The 21,702-nt window shown below is 39.5% G+C and overlaps 1 protein-coding gene across 4 annotated transcripts in view; it reads right to left on the bottom strand.

Annotated features, from left to right (window-relative positions):
* gphna (gephyrin a) overlaps positions 1 to 14,192 on the bottom strand; it is a 35,550-nt gene extending 21,358 nt beyond the window's left edge. The window contains exons 1-9 of one of the 4 annotated variants that reach the window (XM_056392874.1): positions 14,056 to 14,192; positions 9,418 to 9,496; positions 9,266 to 9,323; positions 8,263 to 8,355; positions 7,222 to 7,316; positions 7,022 to 7,088; positions 6,117 to 6,410; positions 3,338 to 3,439; positions 739 to 876 (exon numbers count right to left, since the gene is read on the bottom strand). In XM_056392874.1, coding sequence (XP_056248849.1) covers positions 739 to 876; positions 3,338 to 3,439; positions 6,117 to 6,410; positions 7,022 to 7,088; positions 7,222 to 7,316; positions 8,263 to 8,355; positions 9,266 to 9,323; positions 9,418 to 9,496; positions 14,056 to 14,119 — 990 coding nt within the window. In that variant the 5' untranslated portion in view covers positions 14,120 to 14,192. The remainder of the gene's footprint in view (positions 1 to 738; positions 877 to 3,337; positions 3,440 to 6,116; positions 6,411 to 7,021; positions 7,089 to 7,221; positions 7,317 to 8,262; positions 8,356 to 9,265; positions 9,324 to 9,417; positions 9,497 to 14,055) is intronic. The other 3 variants (XM_056392876.1, XM_056392875.1, XM_056392877.1) reach the window with 3 other exon arrangements.
* Between the last annotated feature and the right edge of the window lie 7,510 nt (positions 14,193 to 21,702).

Raw genomic sequence — 21,702 nt, 5'->3', positions numbered from 1 at the left:
TTAAAATTCCCTAAAACAGCTGCATCTCTTTAACCAACTCACATTTAGGCTCATTTACCTGATCTCCTTTTGGTAACTAATGCATTATTTTTTCCATTCCGTGCACTGAGCCCCCCCTGAAAGAGGTGAAGCAGGGTGGAGGGAGCATCATGATTTGGGGCTGATTTGCTGCCTCTGGTCCTGGACAGCTCCACATCATCGAGGGGGAAATGAATTCCCAGTTTTATAAAGGAATCCTACAGGATCATGTCAGTGTGTCTGTCCTCCTGCTGAAGTTCAAGACAAGCTGCTGATGCAGCACGACAATGACCCCAAACATACGGATGTTTAGGGTCATTGTTCTACTACAGAAGGACATCAGACAAAGAAAATCCACCTTCCGGAGTGGTCCAGTCAGAGCCCAGACATTAATCCAGTAGAGATGTTGGGGATGGACCTCAAGATCCTGACAATATGACTGAGCTGAAGCAGCTCTACGAGGAAGAATGATCCAAAGTTACTCTTGAACACTGAGCAGCTCCGACTGACGTTATTGGTGTCGAAGTAGGTTCGGCCAGTTATTACATTCAAGGGTTCACTTACTTTTTCCACCAGCACTGTGAATGATTAATGGCTGTGTTCAATAAAGACACAAAAGATTTTAATTGCTGAGCTTAGGGACACTGTTTGTGTAATTTTCAGGACTTCTGATTTGTTAGTGCTGTTAGTGTGTGTGCGTGAACAAAGGTTAGGGTGTACCTTGGGTGTCGGGCATGACGCGGTGGAAAGGCGGGAGGTTGCCTGTGTTGCCCGTGGTGACTCGGAAGGGGTGGAGCTTAAAGAGGCCGAATCTCGAGGAAGCACCTGAATGCCCCGAGAAATGATCGAGTCCGGGATCTACATACACCCACGTGCGCGCACACACGCACACACACACACACACGCACACGCACACTTAATTCTACTGAAAGAAGTTCCTTCAGTTGTTTTACTGTCAGCTAAAGTTGACACTTTTTTTTGAATGCAAATGATGCAAGTTTCACCTCTAATTTGGTGAAGCAGAAAACCCAAATGTTGGAATGGTAGCCTACATGTTTCTTTTGCATACATGTCCACAGGTTTTGAGAACACAGACACTAAAATCATCTGTCTAAAAGATCACTGGTCCTGATGCTTCAGCTAACACTTGAGCATTTTTACTTAGTAGCAACAGTAACAGTGATGGTGCTGACAAATCTGCTGACTTCATTTGATTTCATCACTTATGAGAGCATGGGTAAACAAACTATAGTTATAGTAGGTAGCCAGCCTGTGTTACTTTATGGCCTTATATCCTCACAGTATATTGTGAATAATCTGTATACTGCTTGCCCTCATAATCAAATGTGATTCAACTCCAGTACACGACACTGGGATAGTAAGTATTTGAGTTCAAGTTATTATCAGTTAAATATTAATATATATATATATATATATTATAGTGGTTGTGGGGGCACAGTAATGATGTTAGCATGTCTTTCAACTGTTGGCTCTTCTCAGTGATAGGGACCGGGAACTTCATGTGATATAAGAATTAAAAACCAGACCTGAAGCCAGTGGCTGTCTGGGAGGTAGAAAATCCTTTGAGTTTATGGTTTGCTTTGGAAAATTGTCAGAATACACTATTTTCCTGGGTTGCAATTAAATGGCAAACACATGCAAAACCACCTTAAATGAGGGAAATATTTAAAAATTCTAGCTGATTTAGACAAGATTATTTGTAGAGGAACTACTTGAGGGTCAACCATTGGTTGACAGGGAGACGGAAAGTAATCTGGCCATGCATACTACAGTATGCAGCATGTTTAAGATATATAGCCAACAGGACAAATTACACAAAATCTCTTATTTTTAACACGTAGAAGCTTTTTCCCATATGTTTTACTGTAAGGAAAATAACCATCACACTTACAAACTGCTGCTTTCAACCATTAAGTTTAGGGCCCCATTCTTTATATCTATCTTAAATAATCTAGGCAAACATGATGTTAGCAAGCTAAAACAATTCTGTTATAGCCATGATTGGCACTTTTATACTGCAACTTGCATAGTAGTTATCTTAAGAGCGAAGAAACTACTGTACTACTACACTACTTCTGATGCAAGTACATTTCATCCATTTTGAGTGTTTAAAGCTGCATCATTTGATTTTTGGAGCCACCTGAGGTCAGTGTGCGCCTATTCACATCAAGCTGACATACAGAAATATTAGTATCTATTTCGAGTCCTGTTTATGGTGACCTAAGGAATTTAAGACCAATGTTCACTCTTCTTATAGCTCTGTTTTGGTCTCCATCTACAGTCAACTTCAGAAAACATGTGTAAAGTGTAATCAAAGCTTTTTCGACAGTCTTCTGATGCTGTAAATGAGACCGATGAACCAAAACACTAAAGCTGTGAGATCAAAACAATGACCTGAAAGATGATAAAGCTCTACAGAGCTGAAGGAAACAACAAAGTTGGGGGTTAATTATCTGTAGGTTCATCACTACATGCAACCAACCACATTTAACATGAGCTCATTTGATTAATTGTTAATATTAAAATATTGATTAAGTGCACATTTAAGTGTACAAATTACACTTACTACTGTATATTTCAGCATGTAAAAGTACAATGGAGTATTAGGGCCACATTGAGGAAAAATAAAATCTGAAATTTCGAGAATAAAGTCGTAATATTACAAGAATAAAGTCAGAATTTTATGAGAATAAAGTTGTAATTTTAGGTTGCGTGTTGTTTTAGAGGGAAATATCAGAAGCTTTAAAATGAGGAACGTGGAGCATCCTGTGAAAATCATCATCATCATCATCATCATCATCATCAGGACACATGAAAGCTCGTGAAGAAACTGAGTCTATTCTATGGTTAAACTGACAAACTGCAGCTGCCAGAAGCAGCTCATGCTGACACTGACTGTTCTTTCGTCTGTTTGATTGGTCACTATTCTTAAAAATTGTTTTTTTTCATTCAAAATTTTGAATTTTCAATTCTCGTAATATTACGACTTTATTCTCGAAATTTCATATTTCTTTTTCTCCTCAATCTGGCCCTAATATTCCGTCATATAAAAGGTATTTAACATTTAGCGATTGTTAGAATTCCATCAAGTGATCTCAGTTTTCTCAATAACCTAGATGCTCTCATCTGAAACCATAATCATATCAACATTTATATATCGCCTCATATCTGAAAATGTTAAGCTAGTGTATGGGCTTCATCTTGAAAAGGCTTTGTGGGCCCAACAGTGTGTGGTACTGACAGACATGATCAACTGATCAATGGCAGGAGGAGGATGGTTTGTGTGTGAGCGTCTCACCTGCTGGTCATGAGTACAGGAACAGGTGTAATGAGTGGGTGGGGTGGGTGTGCTGCCAGGCAGATAGGGACCCCCCTTAGCCATGACCACAGCATGGCTTGTCTGATGGACACACACATGCGTACGGGCACACACAAACACAAACACAAACACACACACAGACAGACAGACAGATGCAAGCCGGCATAGACAGACAGGTGAATGAGGTGAAATGGTGTGTAATTACAAAAAACATTCACATTTTAATGAAATACCAGCTGCTCCTTTAGATGCTTGTAGCTATTATCTAAACTGTGGATACTCCTGACTCAAACAACAGCTATACATGTTCTATAAATCAAGATCCCAATTACTCCAGGTGTCAACATTTGATCTGTACCTGAATTTGTTAACTTGATAATGACATGTCATCAAGACTTTGCATTTATACCTGGTAATAATGAGCATTGTCATAATGTAAATTCAGCTAGCACTGAATTGGACGTCAATATGCAGATGGTGCAGGCAGAGCTGCAGATTTTTCATCAATCAAAGTGTATGCCACATCAAGAGAATAATGTGGGTTACTCTTGAAGGACTGACACAGCATGCAGATCAAGCCTCTCCTCAGCACCTAAAGGACTGTCAGAGTGTGAGGAACAAGATTCTCTGGTCTGATGAAACCAAGATTCAACCGTTTAGCCTCAATTCTAAAAACAGGTTTTCCTTCTGGAAGTCTCTCCCATCTCCACACAGGATCTCTGGAGCTCATCAGATTCTTGGTCACCTCGGAAACCAAGGCTCTTCTCATCCGTCTGTTCAGTGTCACTGGGCGGCTAGTTGTAGGAAGAGTCCTGGTTGTTCCAAGCTTCTTCCATTTAAGAATAATGAAGCCCACTGTTCTCCTCAGGAACCTTCAATGCAGCAGAAATGTTTCTGAGCCTTGACACAGTCCTGTCTCTGCGCTCTGCAGCAGCTCCATCACCTCATGGTTTCTGGTCTGATCTGCACTGTCAGCTATGAGACCTTTTATATACAGGTGTGTGTCTTTACACATCTCACAGTAATAGAGTAATAGCAAAGTGTCTGAATACTAATATTAATGTGATCTTTCAGTTTTTACTTTTTCATAAATTTGCAAAAAATTCAAAAATTCTGTTTTGGGTTTGTCGTTACGGAGGATTGAGCGTAGACTGATGAGGGGGGAGATTCATTTAAAAGACTCCAGCATGAGGCTGCAACATAACAAAATGTGAAAAAAAAATGGAAGGGGTCTGAAGACTTTCTGGATGCACTGCACATGGTCACCGCAAGAGTACCCAAGAGTACAGCAGGGTCATCAGATACATTACCAAAATTTATCACAACCCAATGTGACATCAGCTGGCAACGTGCTCTGTTGTCTGACAATAATAATGCTGTAAAACCTATGAAAATAAAAAAATAACAGCATATCTCTACTATTCATCTGGAAGCATGACAGTAGATTTTTACTAGGGGTGTAACGGTTCACATATTTGTCGTTCGGTACAGGATGTCCGGTTTGGTTTGCGTTGTGATGCAAATGAATATAATCTATCTTTAACCATGAACATTACGTGCATAACCATAAAGTGCCATAAAGGCTTAGTCCTAACCACAGCAGCCTAGGTTCTCTCTCTCTCTCTCTCTCTCTCTCTCTCTCTCTCTCTCTCTCTCTCTCTCTCTCTCTCTCTCTCTCTCTCTCTCTCTCTCTCTCTCTCTCTCTCTCTCTCTCTCTCTCTCTCTCTCTCTCTCTCTCTCTCTCTCTCTCTCCCCCTGACTTTCCTGTCTCTCTCTCACTGTGACCATCAGAATAAAGGCAAAAATAACACAATAATACATTAATCTTTCTGAAAAAAAAAAAAAAATCTACTGAAAATAGAGTGAATGTATCAATAATTTTCTACATGCTAAACTTTAATGGATCTTTATTTTATTATTATATTATTAATTTCTTATCTGATTGATAAACTTCTGAAGCACTTGAAGTTTTGTTAGTAGATTGCAACAATATCAATAATACCTAGATTAATCAGTTTTTTTATTTTTTTATTTTGTTTAAAGAAATGTACCTTTATGTGCATTTCTTGTGTTTAGGAAAAAAGTCACCCAATTTGAAGTTATGGCCAGTTTTCAACCGGGTTACAACTTTACAACTTTACGATTACACCTTTATGTTGACAAGTTCAATTCATGATAAATTAAAAGATGTTTTTCATGTCTATTTTTCACTGTGCTGAAAACATACTGAACCGTGAACTCAAAACTGAGGTATATGCCGGAACGTGAGTTTTGCGAATCGTTACAACCCCAGTTTTTACCATGATAACTTTTTAGTGCTGCAGAATCCTTTCTCATGGTGCTGTAATCCACTCTGTGTCTCATAAAGATACAATTACCAGGTGTAAATTAGGTCTAGATGTCATGTGAAAGGGTCTCGATTTAGTTTGCATCACTCTACCTCCCAAACTCCAAGGAAATGTTTCCAAAAATGACTTATATTTATAATATTTCATCAACCAGCACCTTTCCTCAGTTTAAATTAGACTAAACTAACATTTTATTTGAAATTTGAAGACAAACATCCTGAAATGCTCTGTTGTCTATCTATTTTATCACTACTAATATCCATTTTCTGCCTATAACATTTGAGTAGTATCTATAGTGCAGGAGCTTGCAGCTGCAATGACCCAATTTTCACACAGTAAAGTGATCATTAAAGTTTCATCTATCTAGTTTTGAGCAGCGCTGGTTTTCACGCGTCCTGTTGACCAGTTACCTTGGCAGCGATAGCAGCTGCAGTGATGTGGGAAGAGCCATGCTGGGGATGGTGGTGGTTGTGCACATGTTGAACTCTCCTCCGGTCGTCCTCCTCGTCTTCCTCTTCCTCACACTGGGTGCCACGCTCCATGGTGTGGGTGTCGGCGTGAGTGTTGGCGTGCGTGTTGGCCAGCAGAGGGGTAGGGGACGGCAGCTGCTCCAGGGCGGCGTGTGTGGATTTAACTCTGACCGTGGCCTCGCGCAGCAGGTCGATGGCATGGGGCAGAGCGGGCAAGATGAACTGAAAACACTCCTGGAGAAAACAGAATTTAATTTAAGACCATCTTTAACATTCAACAAGACATAATTTCATCAGTTAGAGTTATAATACAAGTCACTGATGAATACGTCACCTTTTAAACCCCCATAGGTCAAGTAGTTTAATTTGAAAACTCTGAAAGACTTGACTGAGATGCATCAAGTCAATATTTAACAAGTGTAATGTGGGTGTGACTTATCTGTGTATTTTTTGACTGAATCAAGCCATTAAGCCGTGGAAAATAATTCAAACTACAAATTAAGTTTTAAAACAAATTACTAATGGTTCAGAATGAACTCTTAAAACAGGCCCACAGCTACTTGTTTTAATGTTGTGGCTGATTGGTGTATTATTACCTTTGAAAGACAACATTGGCATGCATTTGGAGTCATGTTTGTGTCCACCTGACACATGTTAAGACTAATATTCACTCTTCTTTTAGCTCTGCTTTGGTCTCCACCAGCTCCTAAGTAAAACATCTGAGTCTTTAGACGCTAATTGCTCCACTATGGTCACCAGCTAGTGGCTAACTGTGTCTGTCTGTTGTCTGGTGCAGGAAGTGGTAATGGGAATTTAGCACAAGGTCAAGTGTCAAAGAATTGTACCTGAGAGCCCTTCTTGCTCCCTGGCAGGTTGATGATCAAAGTTTTACCACGAATACCACACACCGGCCTGGAAACAGCAGTAGAGAGCAGATTAGAGCAGGAGAGGACACCACACACATTAATCTGGTTATGTAGATGTTATGTATGATGTAGGGAGCACGTCAAAAAGCAAAAAGAGAGCAAAAATATGAAGTCTTCACCTGGACAGCATGCCAAGTGGTGTAACGTTGAGTGACCCCATCAGCATGGCCAGAGCCATACCTGGGGCTTCCCGCTCTATCACCTCTCTGGTGGCCTACAACACAAACACAGGGGCTCAGTCAGTTAAGACATTTCAGGCACTTATTTATCCATTTTTGGACAGAGCTCGCTTGTTTAGTCTCTAATAGCCCTTTTCCACAGCATGGTATCGGCTAAACTCCACTCGACTTTACTCACCTTTTCTGGTTTTCCATTGGGCAAAAATTGTGGTTAGTACCTGGTACTTTTTTTGATATTACCTCCACCGAGGTGCCAAGTGAGCTGATGTGATACCAAAAGGTGACGTAAAAACACTGGAGGCTAGTGATTGGTCAGAGAGAATCGTCAGTACTGTGTCATCATTAGCTGTGTCCCAGTTCAGGGGCCGCATCCTTCAGAGGCGGCATATGAAGACCGACTGAGTCACAGCGGCGCAACTAGACTGTGACCATTTCAAAGGCTCCCTCCGCGGCCGATTAACGTAGTCTTCTGTTCCTGGGCAATGAAGGCTACAACCGTTGGATCCTTCGTGGTCCAACCTATCCCGAGGTTCATTGCGCACCGGTAATGAAAGCACCGTGTCCTCCAAAGGACGCGGCTCCTGAATTGGGACACAGCTACACCGCTAACTTTAGCCTGTTACATTTCTGTTAGTTATTGTGGTCTACTTCTGGTATGGCAACCCGCAAAAACCATGCTGTGGTAGTAGACATTTCGTAGACGTTTGGTGTCCCTTCGATATCCTTCATTTTTCATGCATTTGTCACGTTGAAGGTGACATCACGATAGCTTCATACGTCCTTGCTATAGTAACGACGCCACAATAAGGGGGTACTATGTGCAGTGAAAAAAGAAGTACCTGGTTCTACAAGCAAGTAAAGTGAAATCAAGTTGAGTCGGTGAAAAAATGCTACAAATTTCTTGTTTTTAATCAGTTACAACTTTTTTTTCATTTATTCATTTTATTTAAACTCTTGCAGTCAGTGTGTGCATGTGTGTACCTCAGGTGTAACATCTCGTGGTGCAAAGCCAGTTCCTCCAGTAGTAAGAATGAGATTCAGCTCCTGTTCATCGCACCACTCCAAAAGAGTTTCCTGTACACATGTAAACACACACAAAGTTAATAAGTATAACATGCATCTTCACATGGAATTCTATGGGCACTACATGTAGCTATAATGGATAAAGACACTTTCCATTCAAACAAGGAACCTGGGTTCAAATTCCAGTGATGACAAATACCGGTCCTGCTCAAGTGTCCTTAAGCATCCATAAAGCCCTTATTGGACATTCACCACCCTATATAACATCTTTACTGGCCCGACCAAACTCGCTCTACTAAGTGTCTTATGCTTCAAATCCCACAGGTTTACTCTGAACTGAATCTGTGTTTCTGTTCATTAAAACACATGGAATTATCTACAACTCACTCTCAAGATTGACATACACACTCAAACCACTTCACCTCAGAGTGTAAATGCTTTCACTAAGTATCATCTTCTTTTGAATTTTTAACTGTGTATTTCTATGTAACTTGACATCATTGCAAATGAGGGAATCCGCAATGATCTTTGAGGCTTAAATAAATAAACGGGAGAGTCGCTGCAAGGTCTAAGGTGATCCTCTGTACCTCAAGGGAGAATTTCCCCATTGGGTTCAACACATTCAGGGACTAGAGGAGTGCTGAATTGAGAAATCATAACTGGCTAGATGTTGGATGATGGACAGATGGCCCCTGCCAACTGCTAAGAAAACTTATGAGCTAGACAGGCAAAGATTCAGGAAGTATGCAGGGAACAATTTGCCACTGTTTTCATTCAGTGTTGTGGCACCAGAGCTTGTATCTGACTTATCAAGTGTGTTTTCTTCTATGACAGATTAAAACATTTTTGAGTACCAATGGGAAAGTGTGTTAAGTCCAGTCTGTTTTCATAGCATATTGTTATGTGTCTCAGTGTCTGTGAGTGATATTGTTGACAGTGAGCTCAAAGCAAAGACACGTACTTTGATTTCATTGATCTCATCTGGAACGATCTTGTAGGCTGATATGACTCCTCCTAGCCTGCAGGAGGTGACAGAGACACAGTTATTGGAATGTGAGCATGTGTGTGTGTCAGCATGTGTGTGTAGACCATAGACTTCATGTATAGTCTCACAGTGAGGGATCATGGACCAGGTCCTTCAGGTTGACGCCACTCCTGTCCTCAGCCAAGTTCTTGAAGCAGCTGTCACTGACTGAAGAGGAGAGAAGTTCAGGTTACAGAAAAGAACAACAGAGTTGACATCAGTGAGGTACTTCAATGAAATTTCACACATATACACACAATTAATGTTATTAGCGTTTTTATCCAGACTTCTAACTGTTTTTTTTTGCATCTCTTGTATCTTGCATCTTTTGTGTCTAATTACAACTTGACAAGCCTTTTCTCACTGAATAAAGGAAGTTTGTCAAATTTTCAAGGGAAACTGGATGGTACTGTTTTCAAAGAGGAAATAGTACTTGGACATTATTGTTAAAAAACATTACATGGCGTTATGGTTGTATTCCTGTATTCCTTGATCTTTATTATTCATGATTTATATTTAAATTTAAAAAAACACTTGAATTGCTGACGTAAAAACTTGTAACTGCTTACAAACAGGGTGAAACAGCAAGCATGGCTCTGTCTAAAGGCATGGAAGGTAGAGATTTAACAAAGAATAATTAATGTTTCCATTAGTGAGCTTTAAAGGTGCTGTTACGCCATTTTATTACCTTTGGACAGAGCCAGGCTAGCTGTTAGCCTCAGGTTCTAGTCTTTGTATTATAAGACTGGAAAGAAAGATGGACCTAGCCTCCATGGCTTCACCCACAGGTTTCTGAAGAGCAGTTTTGAAGTTCAGAGTGAGCTGCTCCACCTCTACTACATTGGCAGTGTCTGACTCCGCCCCGAACTCCCAGCTAATCCAAACATGTGCAAAGAAGAGGGGCGCGTGTGGAGCCAAGAGATTGGTGCATGCCAGTTTGTGGCAAGCATGCGCTCATCCAACTGTCACTCAAAGAGACCACGCCCTCAATTATACATAACTTTAAGCTTTAATAAAATGTAAAGAAGTGAGTTATAATCCTTGTCCATGGTTTACAAGGATTGCAAATCATGCAGATATATATTTTTTCAAGTGCAGTTGCTCTATTAATTTGTGCTTTAGTGTATTTTTCTGACTCAGCTGATAAGCTTGTTGAAAAATTAACAGACAGGGTGAGATTCTATCTGTCAGACTTGCCACGATGTGCTGATTTAATGCAGTGAAAACACCCAAACTCACCCTATTACATATGTCACCAACTGATATATAAGCTCTCTAGGATAATTAAAAATAAAGAAAAGCTAAATTAGGTAAATGTTGAGAAGTCTATTGGCTTTGACATACAAACTTCATTTATTCACGATTTAGTACAAAATATTACCAATTAATTTTACAGCACAACCATTACTGGAGTTTTGAGGCCAATATCAATAATGATATTGGAGAATTAAAAAGAAATTTGACAATATATCTGTCATTATTTTTTTACTATTAGTTGCATACATTTAGTGTGTAACTCAATCAAAAAAAAAAAAAAAATATATGGCATTTGATAACTTCCTGAAGTAGCATAGGATCATGGGAATTATTGTCTTCACCACCATTTCTAACAGCTTCTCCAGGTTTCCTTCAGTGTCAGTTGTTCAGGAGGTTTTTACCAGGAGCCAGATTATCCACAGAGGTGTCCTCCTCTCCAAAACAAACAGACCAGGTGATTACCGGTAAAAACACTGAATAAAGCAGTTCCATGTTAGAAATCTGTGTTTTACCGACACTGTACCGCGGACATGGGATGTCAGGGAGAGGGTGGGAGCGGAGATTGATGCTAACCTTTGTTTTGATTGTTTCTCTGATAATTTATGAACCAGACATTTGGGAGGTTTTTACTGGCAGCGAAATTATCCACAGAGGTGTCCTCCTCTCCATGACAAACGGACCAGAAAAAAAAGTTATGTGAAAAATGTGACTTAAAACTGGATAAAAAGTCAATCTTGAGCCTCTGGCAGACAATCACAACACTGACACATGCACATAGGGGACCAAATGAAATGAACCGTTACCATGATTAAAATCACAGATTTCTCTGGTTTGAAAATTGCTGGAAATATTTGGGATAATATAAGGAAACAGCTCAAAAAATATATAACACAGGTCTAGTCATTAGACATTCTTAAAATAAGTGACCAAATTCTGTATTGAGTGGGACATTTTGCAGTTGAAAAATAAACTTGAGTGCTCAGTGGAGGATAAACTTTCTGATGGAGACAGTGTTTCTAAATGACGTTTAAGTATCTTCAATATTTCTGCACTGCTGTTTCTTGTTCATTACAACATACATGCTGATACTGATGTATCTGTGTTAATATCAGTTGCTATATCAGCCGGGCCAATTTATTGGTCTCTAATAAAAACCAATATTGGTATCATGTAATGTAATGTAATCGCTGGTACATAAAGTAAGTGCTATGTAGTAATAAACGCATATATTATTTCACAATTTTCTGAGCTCATTTCTGACATCATCAACTAGTAACATTAGAAAACAATTAGCATGTCTGGGCCTATCACACCTGAAACAGGTTTGGCTGGATTATTGCAAAATGGATTGCAACATACCCAGAAGTATATGAAAGAGTGCAATCATTTTTAATTTCATCATTAAGCAGTACGATATGATAATGAGAACGGCAGCCCTGCTCTATTGGAAACACCCGGAACAAGATAACATCATCTAGTATGCAACAAACAAAACCATTACGAGCTGTAACTCACAAATGTCCTGAACCCAATAAAAAAAACAGGCTCAGTAGGGATATTGATGGAAAGAAACTTGCTGGCAGCCAAAATCAAAATTAGCATGTCAGAAAAAAAAAAAAAAAAACAGAAATTGAAATCACCCCTAAAAATTGTAATCAGTGCATCTTTACTAGTGGGTATTTACGGCAACGGTACAGTGTGTCATCAAAATAACTACAATGGCCTTTACCCTGTGCAACGCTGTGGCTGTCTGGTGTGTTTGACAGTTTTGGTGGATTAAAATATATCAGGCTTTGAATGCATAGACAATATTTGTTGTTAGAATCAACTGATTGCTGAGTTCAGCCTTATCATGGAATATGTTGACAATAACAAAATTATATATCATATATTATTATTAAGACCTTTTTTTTCATTTAAGGGGTTTCCTCTTTGGACACAGCTCTTTAGTAAAGTGATGATCTGCGTTTGAAGTTTTTCCTAGGGTATTTAAATGTATACATAACATAACACCTGTGTAGTTTTATGGAAGCTCCTTCTTCCTAGTAATCACAAGTGGCAGCATTAGTTTTTTAATATCACAGCTGGCCAAATCTCCTATTTTAAGTTTCTCTTGTGCTAATTTAACAATTAGCCTATGTGCAACTTGGCTAGTGAACCCACCAGCTCTAATATGTTCACTGTCAATATTATTTCACCTTTTCAGAACGTTTTGCTCCATATCCTCAATGTAAAACAGTTAAAATGTCTTCTCCATGGTAGATGTGTAAACGAATACACACACACACACACACACACACACACACACACACACACACACACATATTCCCACACACATCACATGAATTGGTTGGGAAGATCTGTAAACAAGTGACAGCAGATTGTGGCAGTCAGGTGAATGGATAGCAGGGTTAACTGCTGTTTAGCCGAAATGCTAGCTCATGAAACCACGACAGACTTCCCAGCCCAGCTGCTGGCTCGTATCCTCTTAGCATTATTCTCACGTCTCCCCCTGCCTAGGCAAGTAGGCACCAGGACTACTGGTGACTGTCATACGACTGTATACTAGTCCCAGTTCTCCTCTGCACGACTCAGGGATGAGCATCCGCTGAACAAATTAGAGAAGCGAAATCAGCCTGAATTCATGTCGCCTAAGCGCTGCCCTTTGCTTTCTAACTTGCTTTTAATAGGTAACTAAACGCACGATTTATTTACTTTTCTGCGTTAAATAAACACACACACACACACACACACACACACACACACACACACACACACACACACACACACACACTGAGCCCAAATGAAATGGCTGTCAGAAGAACCATAAAAGATATGTTAATTAAAAGCACCATTACTATCGGCCAACATATCGGATCTGCAAAGGGACATGAATAATGCAACTGATATAGGCTCGGTAACGCTATATTGATAGAAAAAATAAGGTTCCGTTGCGTCAAGGTTGCAACATACAACACAACAAGATCGGAAGAATGCTGGGTTTGCTTTCAAAATAAAAGCGCAATTTTTGTGAAAAACCCATTGCAGTACATGCACGCCTGGGAATAGCGCCCTAATTTTGAAAGTCTTTGCCTGTCGTTCTTATTCCTTCTTGACGCTACATAAAATAGCCCACTGTTCTGTCGTGTAAGCTATCTAGTATAACACTGAATATGACAGCTAGTCTTCACACGGTAATATAAACGTTTCAGATTTCAACACAGAATTGCAAATAATGTCGATTCAAAAGCAAATTCCACATCTGTCCGACCTGTCAAAACGCAGGCACCAACCGTTAGTGCAATGACAGTCAACGGAACCGGTTAGCTTACTGGCAAACATTAGCTAGCTCTGCAGCGAAGACAACTCGTATCGTGAACACGACTGTTCATAAGCAGCCTACGGCAAAACGGCACAGAGGTGTACTATAAAGAAGCATTTTATCGCATTTCATCAAATGGTCTCCTTACCCGTCAGAATCCCCACTCGGGTCTGATGGTCGTGGTTGGTGAGCACCATCCCGTCCGCCGCCATGTTTACAACCTCTGTCTGCACTGTGACGGCACGTACATAGAAACAATGTGGTGTGCGGGCTGCTGCACCTCTGGAGGACGACTCTGAGTGTGTATGTGAGTGCGTGTACGTGTGTCTGTGTGAATGTGTACTTGTGTCCTTTAGTGTAAATGTCCTCCAACTAATGAGTGAAAATTTGGGGCCACCCCCAAAAAAACGATGATAGAGACTTGAGCCTTTGAACTAGTATTTTTGAAACAGCCCCAGATAGGAGTTAGGTGTAAAATATAGCTATAACACATGTCTGGTTAGTCATCAGTCATTGCTCCATTTATTACCAAATGTAGTCTTAACTTAAGTAGGAAATAATTCTCACAAGGTATGCACAACATCAGCAAAAGGTCTTCACCATAAAAGATGTTCATTTTCATGACATTTGTCACTTTATGAGGACAGACTAATTGGCATGTTCTCACACACCAGAGCTGGATTATTAACTGGGCAACACAGGTAAATTGGATCTTTTTGGCATCCTACAACACAATATAAACTGAAGTGATAATCTATTAAAGCGTTTTTGATGTCGCCGATTTTGTACAAAAGTGTCTGCCAAATGAGTAAATGTAATTATAAAGCATAGGGGTCTAAAAGTGTCCGAGGGTTATTGCCATTTTGTCCTGTCATGTATGGATGGCTCTGTGTTGAAATACAATTTTAATATCTTTAATTTTTCTGTTTATATTACACTTGTGCATGTCCTTGAATAAATGTGTCTGAAATATAATATCACAGACTAACTGTTAAACCATATTCCAGTAGTATTCCAGCTGGCCTGATGGGAGGAGGGGATGGACAGTAGGAAGCAACTGTGACTCCATGTCAGTTCATTCTGTCACAAGAGGTTGTAGTTAGTTGGATGGATGTTTATAACCTCCTTTAATTCTTTTCATTTTGGAAACTTAAGTCTGAAAAATTATTTCTATTTCTATAGAGATGAACCTCCTGAAATATTTAATAGTGTCACAAACGAGGGCCCTGGGGGGCTTTTGCCCTCATAAACCCTAACAGTGAGATCAGGTTGGGGGACAAAGTGATAGTGTTACATGCCTTGGGGTGAGGAACTACAGAATGTGTCATGTGATGGATGTGTGACAGAACATGGTGACTGGCTGTAAATCAGCCTGCTGTTGGCTGTTGTGACCGCTACAAAAAATGATTACCATGTGATGGGGGGGGGGGGTTGCTGTGCATCTGGAACATCCTGCCCCACCATCGAGCTGGGACACATCCTCCACATGACCTGTGATAAGTCTTTTGACATTTTGACCTGAATGAGAAGAGTTTTTAAAGACCAAAATGACATTTTTCAACTGTGTTTTTGTTGTGTGTAAATGTATTTGTTTTTTGGTCAGTGTATTTGTGTTTATGATGTGTTTGGTTTTGTATTCTAAAATGAAAATCAATCACATTATTGTAATGAGATGATTCGGGGTCCCCCATGTTTTTTAACGTGACCTCTTTTTCTCTTTTCATTCAATCAAAAACATTAGAGAAGTTTGTACATCAGTGAGTTAGCTAGAATTACTCTAGCTCAGCATGATATTACCTCACAGGGGTCCTGGAAAGGGAAAGAGTTCAAGAAAAATCAGCATAACACTTCTCCAACCCCCTGATGTTGCATAATCAAATCTTTTTGTTGAAAAAATCTTTTTTTATCAAGCCAAAGAAATACAGATATATGTAATGCAAAATCTGAATTATGTTGCCTTTGTTTTATTTTGGTTTCTTTATTATTTAGTTAATTAATTATATATATTTTTTTTTCTTTAATATCTTATTGAGGTTGTAATGTTGTAATGTTATGTGTCTGTGTTCATTATTCGGTTTGTTTAGTGTGACCCAGTGTAATAATAATAGTATAATAATAGTGTAATAGTTGTAAATGTTGACAAATTTGTCCTAAATCTTGATAAATGTTGTGTAATAATTATCTCAGTTTTAAATATTTTAGATTACCTTTAAAAAAAATGACCCAGCATACTTTAAATTATGAAACATGCTAATAACATTTGCCTAAATGAGTAAATGTCAATTAGGTTAGCATGAATCACTCTATTGCACAATATAAAAAGAGCATAGTCATATAATTCTAAACTGTAGGAATACCACTCTGAGGCACACGTCTCCATGTATGCAGACATAAAGAAAACAAAGTAATTCCTACATTTACAAAATATACATCTTTGGGCCTTTGGTTATGCTAGTTTGTGATGCTTTAGTGACTTCCTGTTTACATAGTATATTGCATTTGATTGGACTGTTTCCTAGTAACCAATTTACATATTGTTGAAGTCATTACCACTTGTCACATTTCTTATATTTGAGCGGTGAATCCAACTTTAGTAAATCACTAGTTTGAAACAAGGTAGTACTTACTAGGAACTTAGGAAAAACTTTTTGCTAATTCTATTTGTCATGTCCATACTTGCTGTGACACAGAAAAAATATCTGGACCCTGGATGTCCAGTCCCAAGTTTGCTAAGATATCAGTTGATTACTCATCTTGCAAGGATAGGGTGAGTTCATACCTTACAAGAACTCCCAGCAGGAGTTACTTGATGGCTGTCCATGAGGGGGCAGCATTGTACAACTGTTTGGTTAATGAATGACAGCCATCACCTCCACTGGGCCATCCAGAGTTGCGACAGAGCAGCAAACTCAAGACAAGCACCGGCTATAGTGTTCTTCTGGGCCCTTTGTAGGTCCCTGTGAAGTAACAGGTAAACCTTCACAAATGTTTATTATAGAAATGGTTTCTCCTAACCTTTCTGGAACTACATTCAATTTAATGCTCAAATTATAAATATCATCGCCTGAATGCTATGGCATTACAGACAAAGGTGACAATGTGGTGAAACCAGGACATTGAATAGCAGGATGACATACCAACAAACTGTTTGTTTGACCTGACTGTGGCTCCTCCCTGCATTCAGGATTTACAGCAGAGTGTGCAAAAGCAACACTGGAATAGCAATGAAGGCAGAACATGTTTCAGTTGCCCTGGTGTCCATTTACATCAAAGGATATGTGACAGGATACTCTGTCCCTATAGGTGCTGATGGTGGAGCCTAGCCAGGAAAACATTCTGGATAAACAAGTTGAAATCTTGATTATTTTAAGAAGAATTTATCATTTATTCAGAATGAAGCATTTTTCATGCTGAAAGGAAATCAAATATGTGTTTTAAAAGTCATGACATTCAAATACATTGTTTTAGAAGCTTGGTGCCGTAGCGACTACTCAAACTACTGTAGCTGGCAAGCTAACTGCTACACACTAGACAGCCCAGGAAATGCAAGTGTTACTGAGTTACAAGGAGGAGAGTTAATTAGAAGTTGATGGTGCATATCTAATAAGCTGCGATAGCTTCCTCCATTTTTGACTCTATGGCTCTCTGCTGCCTCAAAGGTCAGCACTCTCAGGACAGCTTGCTATTGGTCAATGCTACAAATGTGATGTGAAATATTTGGATAGAAGCTATCAATTAGCTAGCAACATATGGTGCCTGTGGAGTGTGTTTGCGTTCTCAAACTGGTCTCAGAAAACATAGGAACTCCCCTTCTTTCTGTTATTTTCCTTTAATCTCTCTCCTTTTTCCCCTCATGTCTGTATTTTATGAAGTTATAAAGCCCTGGGATAAGTGTGAATTGTCTGAACACACCTTAAAGCTGGCCTATTCAACCGGTTGCCTGCGGGCCAACTCCAGCCCATCAATCAAGTCTGACCGGCATGCCGATCAATTGTTTAATTACAATACATTTTTGGTACAGTAAATCTTCTAAACCACAGAGGCTCTAATATTGCAGCAGCCTTCTTGGTAAACACCAGTCCCAGGCAGTAACAACAGTGTCTGTTCCAAACTTTCAACTATAATCTTTGGCATCAAATTCACAGACAAGTTCAGTTCATCCTGAACTTTTTCACTGTTCTTGCTCTCTTCTGTTGTTTGCCTCTTTTTAAAAAATGCTGTGACGAAGAAGAGATGTCAGAATTAACCATATGATTTGCCAGACATCAGCTGACATGATGTGTTGTAGAAAACTATGTGTTTACTTTTATTAATATGACAGCTTGTGTTGCACAGAAAATCAAATGAACCACTTGGCCTGATTACTTGAAGGAGGCCTTTTTGTTTTTTTCTTTAGGTAATGATTAGGCTGCTTTTACAATTTGGCAAAATTATAGTTTTGTAAATGTGGTGTCATGGTGTGTCAGGTGTACATACAGAATGAGAATAGCTCAGGGAAATGTCTGCCCCCAGGGCCCTTAGCTTTTAGGAAATGTGGCCCCCTGAATATCATAGCTGAATAGCCCTGCTTTAAAGGTTGTATAGACGAGATGTAACAAGTCCTCCAATCCATACGAGCATGTCGGCCGTTTGTTCCTACCTTCTGATATGACCCATAGGAGTGTCTCCTAAAATAGCACCCCTACGACGGCATGCGTTTTCATGGTTACCATAATAAACACCAACCGTACCACGAGCGGTGTACCGAACGTTGCCGTGGTTACTTTAGTAACAGTAATGGCTTGGTTAGGTTTAAGCATTAAAACTACTTGGTTAGGTTTAGGAAAAGATCATGATTTGGGTTACAATAACTACTTCCTCAACATCAGAAGATCTTTGTTGTCATGGTTACAATAATAACAACGAACGGTCATGGATAACAGGAACAATATAAACAACTGGGTTCACATGGGAATCAAACATCAATCTCCTGTGTCATATTCCTGTGTTTTGTTTGTCGCTCTTTCTCCTACGTCACTGCATTTTTCCCTTTGCTCCTTTCATAATTACTACAACCACTAGATGTCGCCTAGCAACAAAACGTAACTATGGGTCATAATAAACTGGTGAACAAACGACCTGTCTGCTCGTTTTTCACAGGAGGACAGTCTCGATTCTCAACAATAATAACTGTGTGTGTTGTAATTCAGGCTTCTCTCCTCCACTGAAGAAACCACGATTTACATAACTGCACAAAGTACATGAACTTAAATAAATTACAATATTATATGATTATTTTTTATAAATAAATTAAATGAATTTAATATTTAGAATATTGTTAAAGTTGCAGGCATTAAACATGCGCAGGAAAGTTCATTCGTGAGCTTGTAAATAGTAGTTCAGCAAAACTATCTTCACTTGAAGTCCAAGATACTTGTGATATGTGATAATCATGTGACAGGTGTTAACACAACTAGAAAGTGGAACTTGAGTTAAAATGATTTCATCAGAAAGGAAATACTAATCTAATTCTATATTAGTTCAGTCTCCAGTATAGATTATCTTCATGGTTGCCACATCCTGCTCCTCTGCAGGTTTTAAATGCTTTAGCTCATCATTTCCTGGTGTGAAGAGGCTGGAGTTGACTTTAAGGACCCATTCTGTGATCCTCTGGCCAGTGTAGTACTCATCATCATCGTCTTCCTTCAGCCTTTCTGAATGACCTTTGTCTTCAGAGCCCTCAGATTCTGTTTCAATAGCTGAGTCACTGGAGCAGAAACCTCTTTGTTTCCTTGCTTCACACAGACTGGCATCGTGTTTAACCCTGACTGCTGTCATTGTACTACTGTCACTGGCACCAGGATCACTAGTGTCGTTCTTCTTTTGAGATACTGGAGGGTGCACTGGTGCTGGAGTCAATGTTGCAGCTGACTGTCCAACAAAGGTCCGTTTAATCAGTCTCCCATTGGACTCTGAATCAAGGTATTCTACTTTGTTTCCTGTTACAAGAGCAGCACTGATTTTGTTACATTTGTTGGACTCCTGATTTACTTTTCCACATTGTGTATCCAACACTGTATTTTCCGTCATCACATTTCCAGTTGGTAAATGGGTTTTGTATCCTTTTGGTTTGGATGACTCCTTTCTATGTTCTGGTAGAGCAGCCGTGCGTCCCACTTTGCCATAGATGGCATTTGATCTGGTGATAGGTGGTAGATAGGTGCCTCTTATTTGTCTTGGTTTAGACCCCATGAGACGTTTTGACCTGGTCATGACACGTGCAGTGTTGACTACTGTTGAAGCTGTTTGGAGATAAATGGACGATCGCATTTTGATGTCTCCAGCAATTGGTCTGTCAATCCGTTGGACGCTGATCTCCAAAGTTCGACTTTTACTTTCAATAACGTTCAATCCCCATCGTCCCGACCTTCTACTCCTATTCAAATCTGACTGCTCCTGCTTGTTGGGAACGACTGCGTGTGAACTTTTCATTGCTTCAGCAGCTTGTTGCATCCTCAGTCAGGCAAACTGATCCATCTTTGATGCACTTGGACCAATCTGACTGTCAACCTTCTTTTATACTGCTTAGCCCTTCAAGGCCCCACCCACTCCACACACACAGCAGTCACTTGATCTGTAACAGTACCCTTTCTTTGTTACCTGTCCAGACCCAAACCTTTTCGCAGCTGATGAGGAACCAAACATCCAACCTCACAGAGGAGAACCATTCTTGAATCTTTCATGTCACTGTAAATTTCTGATGTCAGTGGAGAGGTTTATGTTTGATGGTTAAATGACTTCATTTTACTGGAAGTATCACAGCTAGAGGAAAGGTCAGGGGCAACACCTCTTCCCTGTATGACTCCACCTACTTTTGATGCTCTATTTCGAAGTTACATGAGTTTATTGATTTCTGCATAAATACACCATGTAAAGGAATATTTATAAATTGGTAAAAATGCTAAAACACTTTCTTTCTAAGAGTGAGATGAAAACATTGACATTGACTTTATGTTTGTGTATATTAGGAGTTGGTTCATTGACATTGAGAAAGGTGGTGCAATTAAAGAACAAGAGGGAGAATGAGATGGTGTTATTCAAAGAGCAGTAATGATAAGTCAAATGAATAAAAACCTTAGAAAACACAAAAATATGGAATTTCTGTTTCATGTAGTAATTTGAGGGAGGTTACATTCTCCTCATCGTGATATAATAATGATGTTTTGTCTGCCACTTTGTTGTGATTTATGCACTAAGTCTGTTTCCATTGAGTTTCCCATCTCCACTCTGAATGTCATTGTTTGTTCTGTGCATACTTTTTAACCTCAGACAGAGCCCTGCTAGTTGTTTCCCCTGCCTTTCTTCCAGCCTGTTTTAATCACTTCCTTCTGAGTCCAGCTCTGTACTTAAGACAGACATGTCTCACTCCTGAAAAAAATGTGTATTCACAAAATTGTCATTCATCATCCCTGTTGTCTTTGATACATTTCATTCACGTGACCTGAACAACAGTCACTCTCCCAGACGAAGCCTCCTGTAAAATATTGACCACAGAGAGTATTTGATATCTATGCACATATAGGACAAGGTCGCCAGAGCAGGAAACATGTGGTACGCACTGCAAACCTAAACCTCAGGTTTCAGTTACATGTCACGTTCTCTGTTTAAGAGCTCTTTGAGACTCTAAATCCACCTTATTTGTTCATTTGTACAGCTATTTATTCATTTATTTATATACCCCCCTATATATATATTTATATATTCTTTTATTTACATATTTCTATATGTATCGCCTAATTTATTCATTTCAGGATTT

This window comes from Seriola aureovittata, chromosome 13 (genome assembly GCF_021018895.1).
Source record: "Seriola aureovittata isolate HTS-2021-v1 ecotype China chromosome 13, ASM2101889v1, whole genome shotgun sequence".
NCBI lineage: Eukaryota > Metazoa > Chordata > Actinopteri > Carangiformes > Carangidae > Seriola > Seriola aureovittata.
Note: the sequence above shows the minus strand (reverse complement) of the source record. Positions and strands in the feature narration are given on the sequence as shown.